Raw genomic sequence first — 21,444 nt, 5'->3', positions numbered from 1 at the left:
CTATTCAGATTTTTCATTAAAATTCACGCTTTTCATTAAAATTCAAGTTGATCGTTTGTAGAGCAGAAAATTTTTAATGTGTGGTGATAAAAATTGACACATAATATTATAATAATTTCGTACAAACCGAACTCTACAAAATTTGTACCATCTAGGCCTATTTCTGGGTCCCGCCTTATGCAAGAATTCGCTTCCCCATACATTTGAAAAATTTGCTTTTATATAGAGACAAGATATAATTTTTTGTTCAAGAATAAAAATAAGAATGTGGTGTAAGGTATTTAGTCGTCGGCCTTGCCCGACTATAATGTTCTTACTTGTTTTCTTTGTGTTTGCTTTTAAGTGTAAACATTAACTTCGTAGTTTTAAGATGCCTTCTGCCTTAATTTTAACTAGTTTAAGGCTTTAATCTTAAGTATTGTCTAAAACAAATAATAACTACATTAGTAAATGGTTTTCTAAAACTATTTCAAATATTGAAAATTAGACGTTATTGTAATACGAACACTTACTTTTGGGTAGAGCGTTTGTATAGAAGATATCCCATATGATCGATATTTTTTGTATATATATAATAAGTATGTAAAAACAGAGTTTTCAATCGGGTTTTGTCGAGAAATATTAAAAATCTGATATATCTTTTTTATGACACCATTCTAAAAATAGGGCGTTATATGTGGAGTGGTCGCAAAAATGTAAAAGTAAGTTTATATTCTTTGGGACGTGCATACGGCGGTACAAACCTAATGTATGGCATAAAAAGTTGTTCAGCGATAAATCTGCTTTGCGCGCTCGATTGCGTTTTAATTCTTAATTAAGAATGTTGAACGCTAGCGGAATAAAGCACCTTATATAAAAGGTTCAATATTGTTACGTTTTATTTCTTCGTTACCGTTTTGAATAAATGCGAAAAGATTCCTCTTACCTGCGCGTGCATTTCTGTTGTGGTGTTTAACAAAGGAAAAGAAAATTTAATATGTGTATCTGATTTTAGTTGGTCATGTTTAAAACTTAGACGTTCGCGCAAAGCGCAAATTTAGTTTCGCGAAATTATTCGCGGAGTACCTGGCTGTATTTTAAGAATCAAAAGTAAGACTAAAATTGTCTTGATTATTGAATGAATCCAAACGTTTTATTTATTATTTACCTGGTCCTTAAACAGTACAATAAGTTTAATAAAAATGCTTATGCTGACAAAAATTTTAAGTGTGAGTAAATGCTTATGCTAGTAAAACTAAATAGTAATAAAATACAAAAATTATAGGTGAGGGTAAATAATGAATTACGGTGAAGTGATAATACTGCACTATATATAATTTCCATCTATATGTACGACTCGCATTTTAACAATTTTTGAAGTAAAAAAAAGGATATTTGTTATAACTTAAAGATGAGAATAGGAATTTTTTTTTGGCTTATGTCTGGGAAAGAAAATTTCGGCAATGGTAAGATTAAGCGGCTCGTGGAAACCTATTGAATATAAAGTTAAATCGTTAGGCACATTGGACAAGCAAGTAGATAAAAATCTAAAGAATATAGACACAATTTTGAAGAAAACGGTGAGGTGAAGAAAGAACTAACAACAAACGATTCTATATATGAAAGAAGTGGAACATTGCAAAATAAATGCCTAAGTGGAAAATATTATTCAGTAAAGAAGTACTAAAATTGTTGCGACAAAGCAATACCCGCAATAAGATTATTTATTCTCAGAGGGTTATATGATTCGGGATCTGCAACGATTATAAGTCGCATCGACGTAAGTTGTTAATATAAATAAACGTTTTCGTTACCTTTAATGGAAAAATGTTTTACAGTAATGTGCAGCAAATGTCATACCTCATGACTATGAATTAACTTTTGTGAAACGTAAACTCATCTTCATATTGTCTAGATCGCTTAAACATAACCATCCATTTTTAGGCTTTGCGTAATTGTATAAAAGGTGCACATAACAATGCCCCTTCGAAGGGATTAAATTTATAAACAACTAAAGTCTAAAATGTAATCAATTTTTGTTAACCAAAATTTCTATTCAGATAAATGTGAATTGTAACTATTAATTCATATTCATAGTTCCAATATTTACACTTTGTTGCAAATCTATGTCTCCCCATGGAAGCTTAAACTTACTTATAATCTTCCGCGAAAAATTTAAATAAGAAGAGCTATAATGGATTATATTTAAAGCATTTATTTACTTACTTTCTTTAGGTAAAATATATTGCGTTGGTATTTTTTTACATAATTGCAAATTTAAGAATATTTGGAAATAAAAAGCTAGCGGCAATATTTAGAGCATTGGAGCACACGCAAATGTGTTGATTACATAGGCGTACTTTTATATAGATAATATTTAATATACGATTAGTTACCTGCAAGCATGCTTTATTTTTAGAGCATATTTTATGATTCTTAAAGAAGATGTCTCTGGCTTATCACTAGCTTCTTATAGATATGAAGCACAGAAATGGTTTGAATTTTGTTGATCGCCAATTAAATCGTGGATATAAATGTAGGTCTTTATTGAAAGTTGATATTTTTAGTAGATAGGGGTAACGTTAGGTATGATCGTGAGTGTACGCAAATTAACAGTTATAAATATATATATATATATATATAATTTATATAATATATATGCATATATTTATAATAGGCTTTGGGTACTTGGTTCATCCAGCTATACAATTCTATATAAAAATTTTTGTGGTTATGCGCTCTTGTAAATTCTGCTGTATGTAGTGTGTAAATTCGCATAAAATTTTAAATCCGTTTATGTGACAAGTGGTATCAGTTTTCCGTTAATCTCAAGCTCGAATATTATTAATATACATATAGCTTGCCTATCATTTCTATGCTATTCTGTACTTAGTAATCAATAGTTTTATATTTTTCGGCATCATCCACGGCAGATTGAAGGGCAACAATTAAAGTTTCATCGTGTGTTATTATGTACATGTTTTTACAGTTTTTTGTACCAGTACAAATAATGTTCTCCATCTTCAACCATGAGCTCATCCACTCCTGAAATTATAAAGAAAATCGTCTTATTAAGTTCAATTAATTGTTCACATTATTCATACCAACGGGAGCAATTAACTGATTTCCTGGTGCGTTGTTCGGATCTGGTAGCTCGGGCAACCGATACAAAAGCCAATAATTGTACCTAAAATACATTCTGAGTAGTACGTTTCTTTAATTTGCATCTGTTACATTTACCCCCTAGGCTCTTCTCTTTTACCCGCTAATGTGTGAACATAATGTCCGTTAGGCCATTCTCTTGCTTCAAAAGCAAATCTGAAGAAGCAGAAAAGACCATAAAGAGTGATATAAGGCATGCTTTTACATGGTTTACTTTACCTTGGGTCCATTTCAGCTGCTTGTGTCATTGCTTTGAAAAAGCTTGTATTTCTGGGAGAAATTAGGGACAAAGAAAAGGATTCACTAACATTTGAACCAACCCATAGCGTATACGTGTATGAAACATTTTTTGAATCTGATTCTTCAACAGACGAAGTTAATCCATAAGGAACTGCTAATTTTTGTTCGCCATTTTCTAATTAAGTCCCACGTCATTTCAATATTACCAAATTTCACAGAATAAACAGCATACCTGAGGCGAGGTCGCTATTTTCTCGTATAACATGGTCACACTGTAGTGCACGTACTGCTCCTAGGCCTTTCCATCCCAAGGCTAATATGATATCTGCCGTAAGGCCTACACCAATATCCGGGCCCTGACCATCTTGTAACGGCTCTTCACTCCAGCCTCCATCATCCCTTTGTTTACTGCGTATCCAACGCGATGCTGCTGTTCGATTCCAGGAGCCGGCAGGATCACGCTCCAAGTCCTGCAAAGCTTGCATTGCCAAAGCTGTACTGCGCAAAGATCCGAAACTGCCACGAGTATCTTGTAAACTGGCTAAACCTCTTGATGGTCTTCGCACGAAATGCTGAAGATGTCTGTGCCGGTGGTCGGTCACAATACAGCGCAGCGCTAAAATTACCTAAAATATAATGTTATATTAATTTTTATTTTACAGCAAAAAAACATTGATACCATTGCGATTGTATCGACACTCTGATCAGTTACACCGCTTGCTATGTCTAGTAACCGTCGAATTTGACGTTTACGTACGTGTGCTGCCGAACTACAAGCAGAAAGAGTGGTTAATGCAAACTCTATGTCTTGCGTAGGTTCGTGATGCTGCAAAGTAGCTACTAAATCGTGACCATGAAAATGTTTCGGATCCTTACATAAGGAACCTAAAGCCAATACATATCGAGCAAGTTTTTGGAGATTGATCGGTCTGGGTAAAGTATGATGACGATCAAGCATAGCTAAAATTTCAATTTCCATTTCTTTCACAGATAGCATATCTTCAAGCTCTTGAATTATTTGCAGGTGTCCGTCAGCATCAGATGGATCTCTGGCTCCTGATAATTCTTTTGCTAGAATGACCACATGAGTATCATTTTCCCATCCGTAGTTCGGCGCTCTTTTCATTTTTAGCCAGTCTAAAGCTTTCAATATAGCTTCTTGCTCTTTCTTGTCAGGTCCTTCTGATCCGATGATTTCATGAGTGGTAGTTGACGATATAGTAATTTCAGTTACACTATCAAGTGTCGACTCTTGACTAAACAGACTCATCTGAGTGGTTATACCGATTTCAATCGTTTCCACAGATACAGTTATATTAGACTTTTCGGATGTGCTCATTCCCGCACTTATGGACGGTTGTGTTGCTGTAGCAGAAATCGCTGCCATTGATTGAAGGTAACACATTTCGATTACCAACAATATAAAAGTAAAGTGAAAGACTTGGTGGCATGACATTGTCCTATTATTCTTCATGATTTTCTATAATATTAAAAGGTGAGTTATATGTAAATACACTTCTTGAAAATGTTTGTACGATTCAGCGTTTTCTAATTAGATAATTTGACATAGAAAACTTTTCCATCTAACCGAACTTGAATCTTTATATTTTTAAAATTTATTCATATTTAAGTGTATCGATTTGAATTTTTCTTTCACTTTGGATGATATAATATCTGTCCATTCCGTGTACACAGCTTTACATTTAGGTTATTAATTTATTGAAATACAATAAATTGGCAGGTTGTATTGCTAGTGGTGCTATGGTAATTGTTTACAAGCTAGTTATAGCAAAGCTGTGTGATATTGAGTCCTTTAGTATCTTTTGCTTAACGGACATAAATGACGCAAAAGCCCCAACCTCTTATAGCTTAACAAATTCCAGGTTCAAACATAGAATTATGTAATATTATAGGTTAAACATATAAAAATCGAAATGCTTTCGCACTCTTTGAATCCTCTAATCTTGAAGACTGCATATAATACGTACATTTCAATTTACAATCACTTTTCTATTATTCATGAAACACACCCACATTTCGCTAATGTCTCTTACTCATTCTTACATATAAAATATAAATATATACGCATCTGTATCGAATATTCCTTAGTGGTTCATGTGTACTTACTATGATTGCCGACTGCGTTGATTTGATTTATGCTTAAGTTTTTTTTTAATTTCTTAAGCTTTTTTATATAGCAAGAAATTCATTTTATGTAATCGTATATATTGGACGTATATTGTTCATGGGTTCTAATTGTTTATTTATTTACGGTTTTCGTTCTTATTTAAGAGACATAAATTTTAGAATGTTTCCTTCAATCACATATTTCCTTACGATTTAAAGAAAACCTTAATATTATAACTTTGACTTTTTAATGTGCACTTATTCTATTGATGTTTCTTCTACTCGCTTTTTTTATGTTTGCTTGACGTTTGTTACAGGACTATTTTACATTTATGTATATCATTACTGTGCTCAAATTGCCAGTGTCCTTTCTTCAAATTACGATATATGTAAATTGTTTTCGTAAGGAAAGCAACCACTAATATACGATATATTAATATAACATAGAATTATACATGACTGTGAAAAATTTATACAATAAATTGTAATGTAGGATGTAATTTTCGATGTTGCTCCATTTCACTATTGCACTTCTGCTTAGTTTGTGTCCAAAATCTCTCTCGGTTTGTGTCTAGAATCCCTCTCCGTTTGTGCTAAACATTGACAAATCAAATTTTTAATTTACTGTTGTTTTAAGGATTATATACATGGAGTGGAAGCAAGTTTCGCGTTTTTTCTAAGAGATGGCGAAAGTAGCACATTTTGTGTTTGGGTACTATCTTCATTATTTTATATCAAAGTACCACCTTTAACGTTAACGTTACAATGTAATCTATCTCGTTAAACTGTAACGAAAATATTTTGAGTTTTAAATAAGTCGTGTGCCGAGAAGGCCATTTTCAAAAATTATTGCTGCGGCCTTTCAAAGAAAAAAAAAAAATATGCACAATACAACATGTACACCTCAAAGAAGCAGCGAATTATTTACTTCAATACAAAGAAGCTATCAGAAAGAATCCTACCCATGCATTATGAAAGCCGATTATGAAAAAAGATATTGTACCAATACCCGACACTTTACTGCTTTATCATGAAACCTACCCAGGAAACCTTAATAACAGTGACCACGAATATTCTATGTCGATGGTTGTATAGTGTTCTTCCCATAATAGTAGTGAATAGGAATATTCTACTGTTTTCGCTACATAGTGTTCCAGCCACTTGTTGCAAGCGACGACTTATTTTCTACCAGAGTAGTACTACGATTTTTATGGCAATAAGTAAAAATAGATCTTCTCAGAAATAGCATCAAAAGATGAATTTATGCTTATGGGAACAAATTTATACGTTGCCGGAAAAATATGAACAACAGTGGCTAACGTTAGACAAGTCCTTGGATAAGATGTTTCACAAATTTTTTTCTGTTTTATCAAAAGATGGCACCAGCTTTATTCGCACTTTCCCCTCACAGTAAATTTCTGAGGAAAACGGTGAATAGCAACTTATTCATTAATCAGTACAAGTACAATAGAGTTATATTAAAACCATCGACTGCAGTCAATGCCGACGTAAATCAACGTATATATATCCGTACGCATAGAAGTTGTAATCATATGGCAAGATTGTTGTAAACATGGAAATCGTAACAAATGACAAATAATAACGAGAATGTTCGGATATAAAACTATTCTAGGGTTATTTAGGAGACGCTGCGAAAGAATTATCGAACAAATTAACATTGACAGCGCATAAATGTTACGAAAAATACATTTAACATGTCTAATAGCTGATCTGATCTAGGATGTAGATACATATTAAATTTTTGAATATATTACCATATTATAATCATGTTTGTATTGGTTAAGTTTAAAATACCTTAAACAACGGTTGAAAGTATGGATGTTTGATTTACTTGATAACATTAGGAGGACTAGATTTTAACAGATATTCGTCAGGCCAAAAAGTAAGTTTTTATACTGTATATTGAATATGTAAGGCAAAATTCTGTTGATTCAATATGGAGGAAGGAGATTTTACTCCTGAAACATATTCCAATAAGTTCAACTTTTAGAAATAAGAGCTGGTCCAAGTTGTCATGCTTCCTACGATGTCTATTTTCGATTCTGGCCCAAAAATTGCTTAGGGAGTCCGAACAATGCCGCCCTACCGATTTGAAGTAAACTACATCAGCGATAATTGAAAATTTAGAGTCCGGATACAATAACGCGGTGCTTATAGTAAGTAACACAACAAAAGAATTAAACTGCTCTCTTTCATTAAATCTAAAGAAACGTCAACAATTACAGAAACGCTATGCTATAATATTCATATCAGTTTGATACCATTCATTATATATAACATCTGATTAGAAGTCGAATGTGTATTTATTCTCAGTAGAAGTAGATCCGAATGAATTAAGAATATTATAGTTGCTTAAGGCAGACCATCAGCTACTCTAAACCATCTTGCCCAACATAGTTAATTAGTTCAGTCATTCATATTCGGAGTAATACTCCAAAAACAATACACTGTTTTTATGCAAATTTTTATTTATTATCTACGTAAACATGTTTTTATCTAAACGTTAATTTACTTGGCAAAGACTGTATTGTTCTTTAGTTGCTCTCGTCATAAAAAACCACAAATTACACTTTGCTCGAAGATCTTGTTTTTCATGAGACTCTCTATAAATGAAGGGACCCAAACAATGGATCTGTGTGATCCATATTCCTTATGGCTAATTTTAAAGCTACATTACGACTGTGGGCCGATTTTCTTAATAATCAAATAATGATGATAATCAAAATTAGGCCTGCTTGATCCAAATTTGATACCGTCAAGTGCTATATCAAGTTACTCTTATGAAACAATTGTCTCCATATGATATCGAATTTGGACATTTCTGCCATATCAAACCTTATTTTTCATTAAAATTCTTTATAGGATGCGTTCCGTAAAATAGATCTGCACGGCAAATTTGACAAAGTTAAGTTCTATGTCAAGTTATTATCATGAAAGAATTTTCACCAAAAAGTATTGAAAATTAGGGCTTTTATCTTGTGATGATCTAGTTTCGATAGGAACGGTTATACTCAGACCCGAATTTTCCATTCTAATTTAAAATGCAGAAATGTTATCATTCAGCGATTTTTGTCGCGAAATTTTGAAAATTATGATATATTCATATAGAGACTTATCAAAGTAAGACGTTGTTGAAATACATTCACGTAAATTTAATATAGCTTTGTACAACACGTAGTGTAAGGTGCAAGTATTGAATTGAAATGTTACCGATTTTTTATCTGTCTTCATGCGTTATCATGGCCATACCAGTTATCTATAACATACATCTACGTCCTAAACAGATTCCAAATTCATTACGCGAATTTAATGTTTATCTTGGAGTTTTTTCCAATAAAGTTAAATATTATAGGTTCATTATTAATAATTTGAAATTGAATATATCTTCTGCATAAAATTAAATTCATTGAATTTAACGTTTTCCGCGTTGCCATAGTTCAATTTATGAATGCTCCAACCTACTGCTGCACCACAAATTAATGATACGAGTATTTCGAATGCTGATACGTTAGATTTGTATAATATTTTATTTCCCCTAATAAAGAACCGCATCTGTACGATCAGTATCGCTTCTTGGTATTAACATTCCAGTTACAGCGACGAGTGATTGTTCTTTAAAGAATTTTGTTTATAATTTGCAAAATATATATGTTACATATAAATGGTGGAATAAAGTCAACAATAACTTTTTTCATTCACTTTACGTGAATAACTTACTTTCTCTTGAGATGAGAAATCTGCCCTTTGTTGCGACTGGTTTGTTGTTTCTGAATTTATTAGCGTTCTGTCACTTCTCCTAAGTGAACTAAATTTTGTTACATATTTTCCACCCGAACTTGAGGAACCAAAAAATTTCAATGGCAATTATCGCTTAGTCTGTATATGTACTTATCTGGATGTATAACTGTTTTATTATTATTTATTATTGTGTCGCTATCTAGAGTTAGTTAAATAAATTTGAATTTGGAATATTTATCTGTCTTTTAAATTACCTTAATAATTCATTCAAAAAACTTTACATATTAGATTTGTACTTATAAATAGTTATATTTTGAAGAAAGTGGAGCAAATTATAAATAGAAATCGTTCTTTCAAAAAAAGAAGGTTTTTACTCTCAGCAAAGTATTCACATGACACACAGTCGTAAATTTACCTGCAGTGGGTGCAGAATTACTCTTATTATATCATTGTAGTGTTATTGAATACCTTTTGTTATAATAGATCTTTGTTTATATGATTTGCTTGAGCACCAGCTAAGAGATAACGTCAGCAGTAGATGTTATCCTTTAACTCACAAATAATTGTTTCTTCACGAAGGCTTCATTTCAGTATGATTTTAAGCAGCCGTTTACCAAATTGTAACGAAACGCGACTAGTAATCTAACATAATTTAGATTTTAATGATCCTCACGTTTATTTCAGCCAGTTACAGCTTGTTGGATTAATTTCAAATCTTTGTTGTAGTATTTATTTTTGCCATGAGGATATTTCTTGCATAGAAGAAATTGTAAACAAAGTTTTTTTGCGGCCACAATGGATCAACAGATGCACCCTTATGTGTACATTTTTATGCAATTTTGTTTTCTTACATAATTGGGATGTAAAAATATGAAAAAGCGAACACAATTACAAACAGTTCCATGCACTTTTTTATTATTATGTAATTTTTAGTATTTTCGAAAAAACAAAAATCAGATTAAAACGATGTTATAAATAACGCAGAGTATGTATTGCTTCAGGTTTATCAAACATCGACAGATGTACATATGAAACCCTAATTATATACTTACAGATATATGTACATAAAGATATAAGAGTGTTTTGTTCAAAATTGTATTAAGGCGACTAGACTTCTTCAGAAAAAAGCAATACCCACAAAAATTGTGATCGTAATTTGTAGACGCCAAGTTCTATGCACAGCGAAAAATGAATCCTTTTTATTTTTGTTTTAAGTCCTCCTACTTCATTTCTCACAAGTTTTGGATTTTTGGTTCGTTTATTTTCTTGTTAATTATAGACTCTATCATCTCCTTTCTTACTGTCTTTCACTAGTAACAGGGAGTACAGGTATACAACATGAGCGTAGTATTTCACAAAAGAGTACTAACGATTGCCTTATGCTTTGCTTTCTTTAATAGCAAAAGATAAACCGCTATATATTTACCGAAAAGCATGAAGAAAGCCTAAAGCAGGTAATGGGTATTCACCAAATTATATTTCAAGCGTTTGTATTATTGGCACGATACCGTTTACACTGAAATTATAGGTGACCATACGAATCTCTCCATATTGAAATTCAATCCTTTAGCTTTCGATATCTGGTATGTATTGTAAGCTGCTCACAATAATATGTTGAAACGTTCATTTCTATTTAAGATCGATATTATATGTGCTTAAAATGTCGTTTTTGCGTTCAACGATAAGAGCAAAAAAGGACACGCGAGAAACAGATGGGTATAGCTGAAATAGCTTTGAAATTTCCCTCGTCAAAATGTATTGGCATTGCTTGAATTGGCATTATCCTTCCGATGAGAGTAGGAATTAATAAAAATTTCTCTTAATACATCGGTTATATTCCTTAATACGTTTGAATTAATGTCATGTTTTTCGTTCTTATTCGCCGTATTTGTAAAAAAAAAATTCGTGATTCTAACGAAGTTTGAGTTTTGAAAAGTGTCCGATAAATAAAAAATTTGTATGTACAAATATGGTTATGAAGAAGCGATTTTTTTTTTATTACTCCCCACGCACTTTAGAATAGCATCCTTGGGCTTTAGGAGCCAGAGTTTAAAAAAAATAAAAAAAATTTATGTATTTATAGAATCTTGTATTCTTTGGATTTTAATTACAATAGACTAACGTTTTAGGAGGACGCACGTCATAATTGCGCGTATATTGTTCATGTTTCGCGCTGCCGAATCATTTCCTGTTTATTTGCTTTGAAATCTTTTCGATATTTCCCTTTTCCTACGATTTTAACGTACTTGTTCTTTTTTATTCTTATTATTATTAATGTTAAGTAGCTAATCATAGCCTTCGTCCAGGCGGTATAATAAAAAACCATATCATATTTCAAAGCAGAAGATGTGCACCGGTGCGTTGCCAGCCACAATAATGTGGTATCAATAACATAAGTTAAATTTTAGTACATGAAACCGGAGAAAGAATGCGAAGGAATTGCATGTTTGTAAAAATTAAATCGTGTGCTTGAACAAATACTGACTAGGTTTTTAAGATAAACAATCGATTAAATAAATCCGTGTATATGTAGCCGTTTCCGAAACTATTATTTAGCTGGAGGGTGCATACAAATGCGATACTTATCGAAGTTGTAAACTGAACGCAGTTGAATAATGAAAGTGAACATAACTAGTAGTAGAAAAACTGTATTTTGACCATTTTTTTATCTGTGGAGATTTCTTCAAAGTAACATAAAATGCGGATTACTGAGGTGCGCGAAAGAAAATTAGAAAAACCACAAATAAGATATATCTACGTTTTTTACGACAAGAAAATAGGAAAACCAATTGGATATTATTTACGAGGTAATAAGAGTTACGTTCATCGTCGGTTTAATGTTTGCTTTGCAGCAACACTTATAGTATAAAGTACTTAAACTTTAAGTTTAACTTTCTCTTATTTCATTTAAATAAATTTTTCAGATAACCAGCATCAGTGTCGAAAAAGTTTGTAAGCGAAGAATTTAAAGTAAGCGAACATTTGCAGTATTTCAAAGGCGGGAAATAAATTGCAGTACTACCTGAAGCGTGTAAAAATTGAACATTAGTTTTGATAATTACTACTAAACCATGTTCCAACGGAGAATCTGTGGCATCATATCGCGGTTTGTGATGAAAATTGCCGCTGTAACGATAACTTTAAGCGAAAAATCCCGTTCGTACGTGAAATCCGTTATCACTATAAACAGTAAAACCGAACAATTGCACTTCCTTACACAGTAGCTTCTGAAACGCATTGAAACAATGAAACAAACGGTACATGCAGAAGGAATTCTATTGGAATTAAAAGTTCGACAATTACCATCTACCATATCCAACTAATAAGATAAAATGAATTGCAAGTACAACAATGATTGCATTCTTATGGAGAAATCGCTCAAGGAAACGCTTGATTTCTTGTATACTTCCCCTGCTGTGCAAATTATATCCCTTTTGGCTTCCATAAGTTTCCGTCTGTGTAAAATTAGTTAACTGATCGGAACCTCAGCAATTTCGGAGGCAACAAGAATTAGTTTAAAATTTGGATTGCAGCAAAAGACGAATCGTTCTTCTGGCGAGATGTATCTGTTGCTTGAGAAGAGGAACAACTGTTTACTAGCGATGGATAATGTTTTAAATAATTTATATCCATGTGCGTTACTATAAATTAATGCTTAGAGGAAATGAAAAAATCAGTATCAGATGTAAATAAGAGTTTAGAAAAAATAGGCTTTGTGCACAATGAATAAATTTTTCAGAAATATTGTCAGTTTATGAAATTTTATTTAAATGTCGCAATCGTATTGACCTCTATGTTTTTAAAAATGCGTGTCTGAAATACATACTTTCGATCGTTGCAAAAGTCTGGGTCTATTCAGACACACGCCTACAGTTAGCAGAAGGTTTTGGTTTACAAAAGCACTCAGAGCATTTGCAAAACTTAATATACTGCAAAAATCAGAGAATTCAATGTGTGTTTGTCTATATGTTACGACATACACATATCATATGTCATCCGGAGATTTCATGAAAATTTTCGTCAAAGCGATCAAAAAGTTTGTAGATAAAAGGCGAGCCCGATGAACTCGCTGACATGGCCAGATTTAAAAGGATGCAAGGAAAAATTACATTCATATCATGATGTACTTTAAACACCCACTACACCTGCCATAACGAAGCAACAAATTAGATTTACAAAGCATTTCGCTAAACATAGGAATATCAGTTGATCCATGAAGATTGTTCTTACCATTATTTACCAACTAAAACTAGAAAATGTACCCACCATATTCTACTCTAATATTGTTCATTATTGGCTTAATTCTAAGCGGGTTGGGTCCACGTTTCACTAAAATTTTAATCGGTACTTTTAAACATCACTGCCGAAGAAACAGGTAGCAAATTTTTATTTTTGCATTTGATTCGTCCTTGGGAATTAAGAGCAAGTGTAAAGAGGGAACAATTCTCCACTAAAGAGAAATTTTACGAATATATGGTAAATTGATTACGAACTATGCTATTATGTTAATATTATTGCAGTTATTATTCGATTCATTCCTAAGGTTATAACTTTTAATAAAAGTCTATAGTCAATTCTAAGAGAGTTTGTTTGGTCATGTTTGCTTATCTGATTATGTACTTTGGGCGCTATATTGTTTGAGCTAAAATGTTTATGATTTATAACGAAAAATTAAAAATAAACAAAATCCGTCGATAGGCTGGCGACTAAACGTGAACATCAAAAAAAAAAAAACAAAAATCAAATTTGGTGTAGATTTTTGCAAAGTAACTGAAAGTATCTTTTTACGAGCATAAAATATTTGAAAACTCACGAAAATTCTGACGTGCCGGAAAATGTTATGACATATTATGGCATAATCAAATCCAAACTTCCAAAAAAGTGCAAAAAAAATTTTATTCGACGTTAGGATTGTTAAGATTGTTAGGATTATTTGTTAAAAGTGTTATACCAGATGTCTCAAGTTATATGAAAACGGTAATTTTCAAAGAAAACATAGGTTTATTATTCAAATTTGTAAATTTTTTATTAATTTATAAAATATACTTTGCAGGATTAAGTGTGAATTGGTATAACTGGCAAATAGCCTCTGACATAGCTTTTAATGACTTGGCTCGAAAAATCAGTATCCAAAAGGGTTCTCGACTAAATTGAACTTTGTAAATATGACGATGAAAATTTTTGATGGGAATACGTTGTGTAGAGCCCCTCCATTCTCTCAGCAACGCTCTTGTAGAATGTTTTCAATCACAAACACACAGTCCCTGTAACTTTTTTCTTTTATCAATCTGTTCACAGTTAAATTAACACTCCGAAAATATATGTTGCACAAAAAAATTCGAGTTCTAAGTGAATTTTTGGAAACTCTATATTTAAATTTCCCAGGGAGAAGCATGCATTAGTTTTCACGAATTGAAGTAAAAATTTTGGTGTGAAAATAAATATACTAAAAGTAGGTCTTGAATTCGTAAAAAAAAAATCTCACGTACTACAGGCTTATAAATAGCTTTAATGTTAAGTTGATTTTTACATCTTAAAGATTTCACATTTGAAAAAAGCGATACGATTTGTGTATTAGCAAAAATAAACTATATATTTGCGACTTTTATATAATTCATTGTTTTGTAGTTTATTCTAATTTATATTGCACAATAATGCAAAAAATCATAATACATTTGAAGTTCTCTAATTGAGATTTTGCTTTCCTCCTTATGGGACAATAGCACCCTCAACCAACTCTTCAGCGAATAGCAGGCTGAATTCAATGCGCACAAAAGCATTCTCTTACCATACGTTTCTCGATTTTTTTTTTTTTTTTGATAGGTTAGCATATTCGGAAAGCAAACATGATTGTTATAAGAAGTCCTTGACGCGTTATTAATTCACGTAAATAAAAGCAGATTAATTTGCGTATTGCGCATATTTCTACCTTTGAACACGTTTAAGAGTTTCAAGTAATTAAAATCAGGAATTCATCAACAAAATCATCATATTGCTTGAATAAGTGTGTATCCTACGCTCTACGTCCTACGTATATATATATATATATATATACATATATATATATATATATATATGAGAGTATACACAATACCTCTTATTTTTTATGTCTTCAAATTATGCATACAGTAGTAAATGTGGCATCATCAATGAATGCTCATCTGAGTTATTCATTCTGCACCCTACACTATGATGGCAGCAGGATTTGGGACAAATCCGCGAATACTGTTATTATATCAACAGCTTTATAACTGACGGATCACTTGACTTCAGTTGTTTTGTCCCGTTTGTTTGTTTTGTCAGAGGATATTGCATTTCATCTGCTTAAGAACCGTAAATGTTTCTGTGTAAGAATTGATTCTTTTGGATATTTGAAAGTTGTTCCTTTTAAGGTTTCCTTCTATCAGAAAATATAGAAATTGCAGAAATTTATATTAACTAAGAGGACGAACTTATAATTATAATACGCGGATGTCACTTTCCAAGACTGTAAAATAATGTACCGTACTGGTGTAAAGTGTTAAATGAAAATCTTTTCTATTGTGCTTGCTTAAAGGAAGAGATTTTATTGTTGAATTCGAGTGGCTTGTGGGAGAGATGGGCGTTTGAATAGCAATCTACAACTGGTAGGTTATAAGTGCGTTGCAACCACCATGGACAAGTGGTGTTTTCTTAATACAAAGTTGTACATATAGCTGTGCATATCGTGAGTTTGGCTTCAGTGCAGATGTCAACCATTTTGTTTAAGGGGCTTGAATTTGCGCTTGATATTCGCTGCATATGACGATTTCATATATATTTAAAAATGGCGTAGAAGCAGACGTGCATTTATATGACAATGTTAAGGCAAAAATTTGTTTTTTTGTAAGTAGAATAGGCAAATATCACAAAAATCACACATATTTATAAAATTTGTCAACCGTCGAATCGGTTTGTATACAGCTTTTAATAAGTTTTTAAAAACGTTAGGAGTATTGTTGGGAAGTATTGTTTAGAAGTGACAGTTAGCAAAGTATTACCAAAAAAAAAAAACAAACATATATTTTAGCCATAGTGAATTGTAAAGTTTTGTCCAACTTTAAAATGTTCAGGTATATTTGTTAAAGATTGTCATATAAATATAAATTTACAAGGTTATTTAGCAGGATATAAAATGAAATCAGATAGTATTCCGAAGTTTTTGTATACTTTTAAGCTAAATGCATTCGTTTCTTACGACTGAGTTGATGATAAACAAGTGGAGAGAGAAACTTAGTTTGCTAAGCTTTTTTTATTGCTTTTCACGAAATTACACAAACGATTAGTAAACGAATTTAGTCCACTCATATCTTCATAGGGAAACTCTGAAAGACGCTTCATTAGGTCTATGTCAAATTACGTGACAAATAAAATTTTATGTGAGCCTTTTAAGAGGGTATTCTTCGAAACGAGCGACCAATGTATAAAGTTTAGTTGTATTTTTAATGTATTTTGCTTCTTTGTTTATGAAGTTACAAAATAAATATATATTTTATACTGTTAAACACTATATCTGCGGTACTAAGTACCAATTAACTCAAGCAATTATACTGGTATAAAAAATTTTTCTCTTTTTTTTACACGAAAACGAGAAACGTACAATCTCCTGATAAGCTGACTATACGAAAAGATGAAACTAAGAAATTTCAGGTCAAGAAATGAAATGAAAATAGCACAACAGTAAGAGGAAAATGTTGAAAGTGTGGCCAAATCTTGAATACCGAAAATTTTAAGCTTTCTTTTTTTATTAATTATACAATTCTCTTCGTTCTAACTCTTTGCGAGGCTAAAATAATTCCAAGCAAGTTTACCTTCCATATATCCCACAGGTGGCGCAGGATTAAAAAATATGCATATTAAAGCATTTAATCGTTTTCGATTTTCTATAGCTAAATCCATCGAGAACCTCATGCTGATCAGAAGTTCATATATTTTACAAGGGTTTTGTAAGCGATATGACACAAAATTATTACATTGTTGATCTTCATTGATGGTTATAAAAATATTCTACATAAAAAGTCAGTATGAAGTAAATGATTGCATATATACTAAAACACATATTAAAAAGCTCTTATTAAAGATCGCAATCGTGGAAAAAGTTAATGCTTTAAATGTACGAATTTATAAATTTTACTATAGCCAGTCGATAGGATTATTTATATAATGGGAAAACGTTAAGCAAATGTATTTGCTACCCTGTAGAGGAACATGAATGGCGTGATGGAAATATTTTTTACCAAATACATTTCGGAACAGATATTTACTTAATAAGTTTTACGTACATATGATGATAAATCTATATATACGGATTTTCATTCCACTTATTTTATATCTGATGAATGAATAGCATTGTGTCAGTTCACATCTATAACTTTACAGAATACTCATAGTAAATGAAATACACCCGTTTTTAGTTACTTAGGCTTTTAATGAATTGTTGATATAAAAAAATCCATATTGTGTAAAGAGGGTTGCTTAGTGAACAGTCTTGCTGTGTGGAAGTATATATAATAATACAAAAGAGCTTCAAGTGCGGCATTTGAACTGAGCGTGAAAATATATGTGTGTGCGTGTGCTTATGTGTGTGCAAATATGTTTACATAATACATACGTACTGTATGCACATACATATATATATATATATATATATATATATATATATATATATTGCGTGTACACATGCATATATAAGCTTATAAATACTGTACACTCTTTCTTATTTTCGATTCTTTGTGTGAGTAGAATTACGTTCATAAATACTTGGGTGCAAATGTTGTCTCGGATATGATGAGTGTTGTCGAGTGTCGAGTGTTTCTGTTGTTGAATAAAGGATCTTTTTGTGTAAATAGATTACAAACGACAAAACAGTTTCCTTTACTCCACTTTTCGGTTCAAGTATGATATTTATTCCAGTTTCATTTCTGTCGGAACGGCCCTTTCGTTGCTATTCCTCGTTTGCGGAAAATGAAATAAATGCTGCTGATGGCATATTATGGGTACATTGTTACTGAAACCGTATTCGTTAGAGTATATAGATATGCTTCATAAGAAGGGTGACGTACAACACCCTGCGGCATAGTTTGTTTTGGGCTCTTTCAAGCATTTTTTATATAACGCTTTTATACTGTCGGATCGATTTCAACAATATCCCTAATGTTGTTGTGTGTTATGTACTTACGAGTGTTTTCATTATTTTTCCACTTGGTTCAACTCCTTGTCTGTTTAGTTTCCGTTGATGAGGACTACAAAGCTGCCATCTTTTTTATGTCAGTAAAGATGGTGGTTATTATGATAACAGAGATTTGTAATTTACTTGGCTTAAATATTTTTAGGAAGCATTACTATCGTTACTATATTATTCGTTTTGAAGCTTGCTATCTATTTCATTTATACATTACTCTTGAGAATTTAAGGTCGTAAATTGCTTGAATTCTTAAATAATAAATCTGTATTAGAGTCTCTCTCCACTGCGAATAAATAGTTAAAACGCTATGATCTCTTATAAATTTTTGCCAAATTTCTGAACTTATTCGTCTGTGTGTGTGAAAGCGATATCTATGATACAACAATGATTAATTAATGCGTACCTATAACTTCATATATTTCATTGAAGAGATTAGCAATTATGTATAATCAGTTTCGTGTTTGTTGAGCCATTTACTATTTCTTCGCTGTATGATTTCAATAAAGAATCTGGCGTATTTTTAACGTTCTAATTTTGCATTTTGTGTGAACACTTCCATTGAATGATCCTTCTTGAGTTTCTTATTCATGAGAAATTTAAAATTGTATACATTTTATAATGAATATTCATTATGAGATTATACGTGGCTACGCTACTTCTTTAATTTCGTCCAGTTAACTTCAAAATGCACCATACATTTATTCAAACGTGTTTAGAATGCAATTGGTTTGCATAAAATCCATTTCTGCGTATACATACTGTTAAATACTTTCCCGAATTTTTGCTTTTGCAATTGAATAGCAGACTTACTCCCTTTCAAAGTGCACTTATGATGGAGTAGTCTTCTTTGTGTTTCTTCTCAAATTAATTGGATTTGTGGACATTTTATATATAAATAAAAAGAATTTCCATTAAAAGAGGCAAAATTTAAGTGATCCTTGAATAAAGATTTGCGATAGGCTGTGTAGGATGGCTTTCTATAATTTTAATTAAAATTTTTTATAAAAAAGAATTTTATCAACACTGATTTTATCGTTTTGGAAAGGTACGGTTGTTTCTACTTTTGAAAAAATTATGTTTAATGGAAATAAAAAAAATTATATAAAAATTTGGGCGATTCTCCTTGTATCAGTGAGTTAGTTAGATAGCCATTTTCGTACTTCAATATGTATATCATATGTATAAGCAGAAGAATTAAATAACCTCCAAAAACAACCTATGCGGTCTCCAAAACGCATTTATGAGAGCCACAAATGAAAGGACTTGTCTAGTACACTCTCATACATTAACGATGCTTATTCAAAACAAATAAATACATATGGAAAATTTCTTTAGCATCATCACATGTTTATGTTAGCATTTTGTAAGTAGAAGAAAGCATCTAGAAGTGCTCTTGGCCTAGGTTCTATAGTTATATGCAGTTATATTCACCGGCCCGTTTATTTTACCGACCCTCGAAAATTAAATATGTAATTAAAGCTAAAAGGTGCAAGTTTTCGCAAGTTCAATAGTGATTCCATCCGACTGTGATCGTAACTAATTTAAAATTTTATATGCAATTTTCATGAATTATGTAAACTGAATATTGATCGAATGCATTCAATTGCACACTAGGACCATACATTCTCAATGGATCAAATGAAAGATTTGGTTTCATTCAATGCGCAGCGATTCGTATTGATGCATTTTCAAAAATATAATTTATGGTCTCATATATCATTTTAGTGCTACTTTGCATATTTAATGATTTCAGACCCAATCCTAAGATAAGACAATTTTTTTTAACATTTAATACGTTTAGATTCGAATCTTTTGTCTCATGATTCTAAAAAGACATATGACTCGGGATGACGAAAGTATATCTTCAAGTGATGAGAAAAGAAATGAAATCCATGGAAAAGTATCAATTGATATTTATTTCAAAACTTTATTACGGGCGTTCCTCAGAGATCTTAATTTAACTAACCTACTTTGATCTGTTATGTGAAGAAAAATACATGTCAAGAGCAGAAAATATTATTCATATTCATAAGCGACTTGCGAAAGTAAACAAAGGCTCTCTAATCATATATAATTCCTCGTTATAACGCAAGAAGTACGCTCCGAACTTTGTGGTGGGCATAAACATTTTTGATCGGCGTCAGTTTCTCTGTCTGCTTGTTTGGCTGTTGGAATCATGAGCAATATCTCAAATATTTTCCTGTACGAATTAACTTAACTCCTATCTTTTCATTCCATCCACGTAAGGCCTAGGTTTCCGTCAAATTAATTGAAACGTCCGGCGGGGAATTTTCTTCAGCGCGTTGAGTACAATTTTCAATATTTTCTAGTCGAGCTGCTGACGTCGAATTCAAAATTATCTATGCAAAGCGGCGGTATTATATAATAACGTGTTGCAGTAATGTGGCCAAAATGAAGTGTGTTTGTTCATAAAATCAACAATATTTACTATCCCAAAATCAATACCATCGCCTTCAAGCCATTTTTATTTCGTATACTAGCCTTTTCCCCGAGGGCCTTAGATACTTCCTTCGATTCACCCTTTATCTCTTCAATCGAGGCCTAGTGGTATCCTCGGAGCGGTTGTTTGAAAAACCAGAAGTTGCACTGTCCTAAATCGGGCGAATGGCATTCTGGCAATCAAAAATCATTACTTCACAGATATCAACAAGGCTGTTTTTTCCAAAAAATGAAGCATGTTTGGATGATTTGACGCGTTTGACGCATAGAGAATCTGTTAAGATGAGTTGAGTTACTATAAGTGAAATTCTCATAGCATTAGCAAGCCATTCTTTGAAGTGTTTGTATCACTTGTAAGCGGTTTTTCGGGGCACGGTTCTTTCACCAAAACCTTCTATGATGTCGTCCACATCTGCGTTGCATAATATTCACTCTGTTCACAAGATTTAATGCCAATTTTCTGCTCTACAAGTTCGGACGTAAACTAAATCCTGAAAAACTCGCTTTTGCACGCT

General features: G+C 32.1%; 1 protein-coding gene across 1 annotated transcript; it reads right to left on the bottom strand.

The window, feature by feature from the left end:
- Positions 1-2,620: 2,620 nt before the first annotated feature.
- Positions 2,621-5,665, bottom strand: LOC119643600 (uncharacterized protein CG3556). Its single transcript, XM_038042980.1, has 7 exons — positions 5,509-5,665; positions 4,061-4,861; positions 3,614-4,007; positions 3,361-3,556; positions 3,220-3,297; positions 3,084-3,166; positions 2,621-3,024 (listed from the first exon to the last, which is right to left on the bottom strand). The coding sequence occupies exons 2-7, from the start codon at positions 4,853-4,855 to the stop codon at positions 2,963-2,965; spliced, it is 1,608 nt and encodes a 535-aa protein (XP_037898908.1). The 5' UTR covers positions 4,856-4,861; positions 5,509-5,665; the 3' UTR covers positions 2,621-2,962.
- Positions 5,666-21,444: the final 15,779 nt, after the last annotated feature.

This window comes from Glossina fuscipes, unplaced genomic scaffold (assembly GCF_014805625.2).
Source record: "Glossina fuscipes isolate IAEA_lab_2018 unplaced genomic scaffold, Yale_Gfus_2 61398, whole genome shotgun sequence".
NCBI lineage: Eukaryota > Metazoa > Arthropoda > Insecta > Diptera > Glossinidae > Glossina > Glossina fuscipes.
The sequence above is the reverse complement of the archived record's forward strand: the minus strand, read 5'-3'. Positions and strand labels throughout refer to the sequence as shown.

What these genes read in the sequence shown, in the direction of transcription:
- LOC119643600 (XM_038042980.1), bottom strand. Translation starts at nt 4,855, where the DNA reads ATGAAGAATAATAGGACAATGTCATGCCACCAAGTCTTTCACTTTACT. An exon ending in AAATAGCGACCTCGCCTCAG is followed by an intron (nt 3,557 to 3,613) that starts GTATGCTGTTTA and finishes GGACTTAATTAG; the next exon opens with AAAATGGCGAACAAAAATTA. An exon ending in TCAGTTAATTGCTCCCGTTG is followed by an intron (nt 3,025 to 3,083) that starts GTATGAATAATG and finishes TTATAATTTCAG; the next exon opens with GAGTGGATGAGCTCATGGTT.